Source organism: Lynx canadensis, chromosome A1 (genome assembly GCF_007474595.2).
Source record: "Lynx canadensis isolate LIC74 chromosome A1, mLynCan4.pri.v2, whole genome shotgun sequence".
Lineage (NCBI taxonomy): Eukaryota > Metazoa > Chordata > Mammalia > Carnivora > Felidae > Lynx > Lynx canadensis.
The window spans coordinates 136,695,565-136,704,688 of NC_044303.2; the positions used below are offsets into that span (position 1 = coordinate 136,695,565).

Below are 9,124 nucleotides of genomic sequence, written 5' to 3' on the forward strand. Positions count from 1 at the left end.
CATACCCACCACTCTCTGTTTCAAAAAAACCAAAAACAAAAAAACCCACAACAACCTCCTGCTGGTCCACGTCCAACAGAAGCTGCTAAATGTAAAATTGCCCTTTTGTTACATTTTGTATAATTCACATCCCTTGTTAGGCCCTGCTAGAATACTCTATCCCCTTGGGTTTGTTTTTGTTTTTCAAGTTTATTTACTTATTTTGAGGGGTGGGGAGGGCAGGGGAGGGACAAAGAGAGAGAGAGAATCCCAAGCAGGATCCGCACTGTCAGCGTGGAGCACATTGCAGGGCTCGATCTCACAAACCGTGAAATCACAACCTGAGCCAAAATCAAGAGTTAGATGCTCAACTGAGACACTCAGGTGCCCTGCGATCCCCTTGGTTTTGAACCTTACACTAAACTGCCTCAGGAAGCTGTCTCTGACAAGGGAGATGTAATGGTGGACCAGTTTGGCACTCATGTCTCAGGTGAGATCACTAAAGTGCTAAAGTATCACTTGTCATCTATATATGTCACTGTGCAGATGGTGGTTGTGACATTATTACTCAAGAAATGCTCACCCCTTTTTTCTTGAGGTTCTCTTGAGTGGATCTGTTGCTTTAGTACAGTGGATTCATTCATGGTCCCTTTTCTTTCAGTTCTCCAGTGCGGATGAAGCAGCTTTAAAAGAGCCAATCATTAAGAAGTTTGAAGAGGAAGGAAACCCTTACTATTCCAGTGCAAGGTGGGAGCCAGGGAAAAACTACCTTCTGATACCTCCTGAATATCAGCGCCTGGGCTGTAAGGGCAGCAGCTTTACAGAGATGCAGGCAGTTGGGTTGGTCTGGCCTTTGTAGGAACCAGAAAACAACTTTTGGCCGCACATAATTTTGTATTATTGTCTCTATAATGGGAGTACCTGCTGCGGAAATCCCACCCCTTCTCCCAGGCTGGGCTATGGACCATTACCACTGGTCTGATTCCACAACTCTCCACCATTCTTTCTACCAGCAACCCCCCCCCCCCACGCCTTTTTTTTAGTGTTTATTTTATTTTTGAGAGAGAGATAGAGAACACATGAAAAGGGAAGGGGCAGAGAGAGAGGAGAGACACAGGATCGGAGACAGTCTCCAGGCTCTAAGCTGTCAGCACAGACCTGACACAGGACTTCAACTCACTGTGAACTGCAAGATCATGACCTGAGCCAAAGTCGGCACTTAACCGACTGAGCCACCCAGGCGCCCCCTTCCTTCTTCCACTTCTAAATGAGGTGTCTGGGCCTGCAGGGGCTAAAAAGTTAAGAGTTATAATCCTGGCTGTATCATTTTCAGGAATTCGTTCTTTTATAGTTTTTGCTTAAATACGTGGATTCCTGCCATGCCCCTGTCTTTATTTTGTCTTTACTCCCATTTTAAAGATGACTTTGGTTGAACTGTTGAACACGTTTTGGCACTTGATAACGAGTATGCTTGTGCACTGAGGAGGAGATTACTCACAGCCAGGGTCTGCGTGTCAGCACCAAGTAATCACCTCACACACCATTGCAACTCTTGGTTCTGTTTGTTTCTTACAGCCTTTAATGAGGTCATAAATCATCGTGGCCTGCCCAGGCTGCAGACTTGCTGCCGTGTGTGCATTCAGACCTCTGTTTTCAGCAACTTTAATGTTCTTCATTCTGAAGAATAATCTAAGCTTCATATATTCCTTTTATCCCTTGGGCATATGGAATAAAGAAAATAACTATTTGTGTCTTTTAAAATTAGGTTATGGTGTGATTTGTGTCATTTACTGGGGAAGGCAAACTGGAGAGGAAGGAGAAAAGAAAAAAATTAGAATCCGTTTCAGTCATCAGCACATCTTTCGTGGCGGGTACTGCTCCTGGCACTTTGGGTACAGAGGCTGAACATACTTATTTTCAAGAGCATATAATTACTTTCAGAATGAAAATGGTACCATTTGGCATTTTTAAAAAGCCTATTTCTCTTCTTGTTAATATGTATTTTTGTAAGCCGATTTGCAGGGCTATTTTGTTGTGGGTCATTGATTCATTTAATTAAGATGAAAATAATTTTATAGTCTTTGAGACATAAACATGTTTTTGTTACCATCACTTAAACAGACTTAGATAGTAGCCAGTAGAAGCATAGAGGAAATAGAATACCCTAAAAAAAGGTTTAAGAGAAAAGAGTAAATGGTAAGCTCACATACAGTTTTTTTTTTTTTTTTAATATATGAAATTTATTGTCAAATTGGTTTCCATACAACACCCAGTGCTCATCCCAACAGGTGCCCTCCTCAATACCCATCACCCACCCTCTCCTCCCTCCCACCCCCCATCAGCCCTCAGTTTGTTCTCAGTTTTTAAGAGTCTCTTATGCTTTGGCTCTCTCCCACTCTAACCTCTCTCTTTTTTTTTTTTTTTTCCTTCTCCTCCCCCATGGGTTCCTGTTAAATTTCTCAGGATCCACATGAGAGTGAAAATATATGGTATCTCTCTTTCTCTGTATGGCTTATTTCACTTAGCATAACACTCTCTAGTTCCATCCATGTTGCTACAAAGGGCCATATTTCATTCTTTCTCATTGCCATGTAGTACTCCATTGTGTATATAAACCACAATTTCTTTATCCATTCATCAGTTGATGGACATTTAGGCTCTTTCCATAATTTGGCTGTTGTTGAGAGTGCTACTATAAACATTGGGGTACAAGTGCCCCTCTGCATCAGCACTCCTGTATCCCTTGGGTAAATTCCTAGCAGTGTTACTGCTGGGTCATAGGGTAGGTCTATTTTTAATTTTTGGAGGAACCTCCACACTGTTTTCCAGAGCGGCTGCACCAATTTGCATTCCCACCAACAGTGCAAGAGGGTTCCCGTTTCTCCACATCCTCTCCAGCATCTATAGTCTCCTGATTTGTTCATTTTGGCCACTCTGACTGGCGTGAGGTGATATCTGAATGTGGTTTTGATTTGTATTTCCCTGATGAGGAGCGACGTTGAGCATCTTTTCATGTGCCTGCTGGCCACCTGGATGTCTTCTTGAGAGAAGTGTCTATTCATGTTTTCTGCCCATTTCTTCACTGGATTATTTGTTTTTCGGGTGTGGAGTTTGGTGAGCTCTTTATAGATTTTGGATACTAGCCCTTTGTCCGATATGTCATTTGCAAATATCTTTTCCCATTCTGTTGGTTGCCTTTTAGTTTTGTTGATTGTTTCCTTTGCTGTGCAGAAGCTTTTTATCTTCATGAGGTCCCAATAGCTCATTTTTGCTTTTAATTCCCTTGCCTTTGGGGATGTGTCGAGTAAGAAATTGCTACGGCTGAGGTGAAAGAGGTCTTTTCCTGTTTTCTCCTCTAGGGTTTTGATGGTTTTCTGTCTCACATTCAGGTCCTTTATCCATTTTTAGTTTATTTTTGTGAATGGTGTGAGAAAGTGGTCTAGTTTCAACCTTCTGCATGTTGCTGTCCAGTTCTCCCAGCACCATTTGTTAAAGAGACTGTCTTTTTTCCATTGGATGTTCTTTCCTGCTTTGTCAAAGATGAGTTGGCCATACTTTTGTGGGTCTAGTTCTGGGGTTTCTATTCTATTCCATTGGTCTATGTGTCTGTTTTTGTGCCAATACCATGCTGTCTTGATGATTACAGCTTTGTAATAGGGGCTAAAGTCTGGGATTGTGATGCCTCCCGCTTTGGTCTTCTTCTTCAAAATTACTTTGGCTATTCGGGGCCTTTTGTGATTCCATATGAATTTTAGGATTGCTTGTTCTAGTTTCGAGAAGAATGCTGGTGCAATTTTGATTGGGATTGCAGTGAATGTATAGATAGCTTTGGGTAGTATTGACATTTTGACAATATTTATTCTTTCAACCCATGAGCATAGAATGTTTTTCCATTTCTTTGTATCTTCTTCAATTTCCTTCATAAGCTTTCTATAGTTTTCAGCATACAGATCTTTTACATCTTTGGTTAGGTTTATTCCTAGGTATTTTATGCTTCTTGGTGCAATTGGCTCACATACAGTTTCTTGTTTGTTTTTGTTTCTACATCAAATTTTGAGTGAAATGCACAAGGACAGTTGAAATATTGAACTTTGAAAAATAACGTATCTCGTGTGAGCCATTCAATTGTTTTTCAGCCCTGGCTAAGTCATCTCTTGAGAAAGACTGAATCGTTTATTGTTTTCATACTTACACTAGTATTATTATTTTAATAGGCTGTATTCAGGGTAGGGGAGCAAATGGCCCAGATGTATTTATCTTTGGAAACAAATATCAAAAAACACTAAGGTGTTTTTTTGTTGTTGTTGTTAATTCATAGATGATTAGGCCTTTCTGTTAAAACACTTGGTGGCATGGAGTCAGCAGTTTTCTTTACAAGATGAAAGGATTTTCAAGCCAGTTCATGGCACCTTCCTTGGATTTCATGAATCTCAGCCTACCAGTAAACTTGTGCGGTCTGTTTTGGCTCTACCATGGTTGGCTCTGCCTTTTCAGAGACCTCTTTCATTATCTGCTACCGCGGATAATGACGTTCTGTGTTTCTCTCAGTCCTTCATTGTTACGTGTGCAGCATGCCAGTTTCTTCTGCTCAGTTCTTTTTATAATCAAAACTTTTTCAGGCATTTGATTAGGGCCTTTTACCTGGAGCACTCTTGTTAATGACCATCACGAAGCAGGCCTGGCTTCGCTGTGCTTGCTGCGTTATTCTGCTGTTGGCGTCAGAAGGGGGTGTAATCAACTGACCTGGTTACACATGACAGGAGTGGCCTCTTCCTACCGGCTGTTGCTACTTCAGGGTCCCCATTATGAATGTTTTATGAGCAAAGATTTGATTCATGGTGTGTCGATCTAAGTATGGTTTAATAATTAATGCTATTGTCTAGATACTGAAAGCAGTTTGTTTAAAGAAAGCCAAACAGCCACCTACTAATGACCTTTAAAAAACAGTATTTCTCATTCATCTTTTTTGTAAAACTGAGGTTGTCAGTGAAAAGCAGATTTGTACTTCAGAGTTTCTTTTGAAAGCAGCTTAAAGCTATTACTTACTTTCCTATTGTAGCAAAAGACAAAGAACTTACATTGCAGATACTTTAATAAAATAGTGAAGTCTATTCAGTCGTTTTTGTAGTTTCTTAAAAGTTTAGGAATTTGGGGGAGTACACCTTTTCCAGTAGAGACTTTGGTTTGAGATCATTAGCTGGGTTCATGTGTCTCTCCATATTAATAACCGGAACACATCAACTTGTATATTTATGTGGGCAGAAGAACAGGAAACATTTTCCTAAAATAAGTAAAAGTATTTGAAAATCAAGGATTATTTTGTGGTTTCTGGAAGCAGTTCCCAAAACCATAGCTCACTCTGACATTCTTTGAGGGCCTGGGATCAAAGTCCTGTCATTTTTCTTTGGGAAGAATGTAGTTTCAGTTGTGAGAATGTAGTACCCAGAAACTCATTGGTAAATCCCCATGGTATCTGAGGAAAAACCTCAGCATTTCTGGGCATAAATTATATAAATGGTAGTTTGGTGGTAGATTCCTAATAACTTTTGCTTTGTTCTTTTATCAGGCTGTGGGATGATGGGATTATTGATCCCATGGACACCAGACTGGTCCTGGGTCTCAGTATTAGTGCAGCCCTCAATGCACCAATCCAGAAGACTGACTTCAGCATCTTGAGGATGTAACTGGAGTGTGAAGCATCTTCCATTGGATATGTACCAAAATTGACATACCAGTAGCCTTAAAATTTTAGACGTTTCCCACATGTGGCTATTATGGTAAAATTGTTTTCTTAACACAGTGCATCGTACTTTTCTACATTAAACAGAAATCAGTGAAGATATTTATTTGATAAACTTCAATTCCTTGTCTGTTTTCTTTGAGAAACTTTTCTGTGGCTCAGCTTTACCACCCATAAACTGAAGAGAATAACTTAAGTTATCCTTTCTAACCCACAAGTAGCATGAAAGTCCATTAACCTATACACTGCAGGTATGTTTGAGATTATTAACAGAAAGTCATTTTTCCTCTGAAATGATTGTTTTGCTGATTACACATGATGATATTTTAACACACACAATTTTTAAAAGCATCAATTACTCGTCTTTTTAGCCAGTACTCCTTCCCTTAATAGTCACACTTGTTGTCTGCATTTGGGGCTCTCTTTTCTACCCATTCTCTCTCCATCCTTCTCCTCATTGCCTTCCCCTGCCAGTACCCTCTCCAAGGTTTACCTCCATGTTGCTGAAACCAGTGGGTTCTTTTCTGACTTTATCTGACTGAATTCTCTGAAGCATTCAGTGCACTTGAACACTTCGTCCCCGCAGTGCTGGCCTTAGCTTCTAGATCGAAACTTTAGGTTTTCTGCCAACCTCTTTGGCCCTTCTTGTTCTGTCTCCCTTGCCCTGGCCCTGTTCCTCTAGTGATTTCTCTCCTACTCCCTTTACTATTTGTCCTGATTTTTCATTAGCAAAACATGAAAGTATCCCCTTGTTCTTTTTTAAAAAATTGTGGTGAAATACACAGAACATAAAATGTATCATTTTAACCACTTTTAGGTGTACAGTTCTGTGGCCTTAAGTCCATTCACATGGTTGTGCTACCATCACCACCATCCATCTCCAGAACTTTTCATCATTCCAAACAGAACTCTGTTATTAAATAGTAACTCCCCATGCCCTTGCTCCCCTCCTCTGGCACTCTGCTCATTCTTTTTTTTTTTTTTTTTTTTTTTTTTTTAGTTTTTTAGTTTTTTAATGTTTTTATTTATTTTTGAGAGAAAGCGCTCGAGTAGGGGAGGGGCAGAGAGAGAGGGAGACAGAATCCGAAGCAGGCTCCAGACTCTGAGCTGTCAGCACAGAGCCTGAAGTGGGGCTCGAACTCACGAGCTGTGAGATCATGACCTGAGCCGAAGTTGGACGCTCAACCAACTGAGCCACCCAGGCCCCCCTGCTCATTCTTAAATGTGTATGTTACTCATGGTTAGGTTTATTCTCTCTTGGTCATATCAGCCCTTCTTAAGGCTTCAGAAGCCGTCTAAATGCAGATGATTCCTGTGTCGACATTGTTCTCCCTGAGCTCTAGACCTGTGTATCTTAGGGGTCTACTGGATGTCTGCACTGGTGGTCTTTTAGGAACCTCAGATTCAGGCATCAGGGTCAATTGATTTTGCCTCCTCACTATCTCTTAAATTCCCCATTATCTTTGTCTTTCACTTCCAAAGGCCTTAGAAGTGGTCTACCTGCTTCTAGTCTTAGCTAGTCTTGCGTCTGCATCCCTGTGAGGTAGGATGACCATTCTAAGTGCACACCTGGTCATGCTGCTCCCTTGCTTCAGTGTCTCACAGGTTCCCTGTAGAAGTACTAGACCCCTCATGCCCTCCATGATCGTGACCATCACATCCCCTCTTCTGTCTCATCTCCTTGACTCTTTCCCACACACGGTGCTCCATCTGTTCTAGACTTCTAGCTCCTCGAACCTACACAGTCCTTCCCACTTTAGGGTCCACCACCTAATGTTCCCTCTGCCTGTACTTTCTCTGAAGCACTTACCTTTTGTCTCCGTGACTTCTCTGGGCTGGGTTAGACACTATCTGCTCTTGAAAAGCACCAACCATTTTCTCTGTCTTAGGTATTTATGAGAAACGTAAATATTTCTTTAATATTGCCTTCCTGCTAGACTGTAAGCTCCCTGAGAGCAAGGATCTCCTGTTTAGCCTGCATCTCCATTCCCTAGCACTTGGAGATGCTCACATGTTTATTGAATGGTTGAAAAATCCAAATTTTAGTTGATGTCCTCAGGCCACATTAAAATTAAGTGACTGATTAAATGATATAATACAACTATCAAATGGTTTCCTAATAAAGTTAATATTTCAAACATTGTGCGTGATGTTCATTTTAGGCAGCATTTGTGTATCAGAAGTCAATTTTTTGAGATGTGTACAGATAAATGTGTAAAGATAAGTGTTGGACTTACTTAAATAAATTTGCACTTCAAATAAGTAAAGATAAGTAGGTTGCATTTTTGGGGCACCGGGTGACTCAGTCAGTTGAGTGTCCGATTTTGCTCAGGTCATGATCTCTTAGTTCATGAGTTCGAGCCCCACATCAGGCTCTGTGCTGACAGCTCAGAGCCTAGAGCCTGCCTCCAATTCTGTGTCTCCCTCTCTCTCTGCTCCTCCCCCACTCATGCTTTGTCTCTTTCTCACTCTCAAAAACAAATAAACATTAAAAGAATAAAAAAGGAAGTAGGTTGCATTTTCAGAAGGATGTTGGAGGAGGTCCCTGAGAGGATGTGACTGACTGCTGGTTCACCTGCTAACCAGACCCGGCAGCGGGAGGCTCCACAACCCCTCCCCTTTCCTTGGAACATTCGTCCCTGCGTACTGTTCCTGTAGTGGCCGTCCTTTCAAGAACACAGCCTTGAGAGACAGGTGTTGTTGAGAGCATCTGAACCCAATTAAGGCCACTTTATAAACAAGGCTTCTTTACAACATCTCCGCACGTTGGTGTGGAGACGCCCTGGTATTGTGACGGGTGCCGACCACCCCCAGAGCACATCCCCTCACCTACCAACGTGGCTTGGCCCACTTCTCTCATCCCTCGACCTCCCTCTTCTGGGGCTGGTTTTCGAACCAAGAAAGAAACACGGTAAGTATTTTAAAATAGTGAATTATATTTTCAGTTAAAAGTTATGTCCGTGTCAGAAAAAAAAACAAATTTTTTCTTAATCGAGAATAGGTAATGTTTATTTGCTAGGAACCATCAACAAGTCAAAGATTGATGGTCTTTTTAGGAGTGTTTTTGCCTCTCAAAAAAATCACAGTCATCACTCACACCGTGCTTAAGATAATTAAAATATATTGCATAGTTTATCCAGTAAAAATAACAGTTTTACCAAAACAAGCAGCAGTTTTTGTCCGCCCCTTCCCAGCTTTACGGAGACGCAGTTTACATATAACATGTAAGTTTAAGGTGTACAACATGATGATTTAATACATGTGAATTGTGAAATGATTACCACAGTATGATTACTTCTTAACATGTTTGCCTCACATAACTTTTTTTGTAGGGAGAATGTCTTTCTACATTTCAGTTATTATAAATAAGAGCAGCTAGGATAACATGAATAATTTAGAATTTTA

The 9,124-nt window shown here is 40.9% G+C and overlaps 1 protein-coding gene across 1 annotated transcript in view; it reads left to right on the plus strand.

Moving 5' to 3' along the window:
• Positions 1-7,981, plus strand: part of MCCC2 (methylcrotonoyl-CoA carboxylase 2) — a 73,412-nt gene extending 65,431 nt beyond the window's left edge. The window contains exons 16-17 of the mRNA XM_030322606.2: positions 641-726; positions 5,546-7,981. Of these exons, the coding sequence (XP_030178466.1) occupies positions 641-726; positions 5,546-5,663 (204 nt within the window). The 3' untranslated portion in view covers positions 5,664-7,981. The remainder of the gene's footprint in view (positions 1-640; positions 727-5,545) is intronic.
• Positions 7,982-9,124: the final 1,143 nt, after the last annotated feature.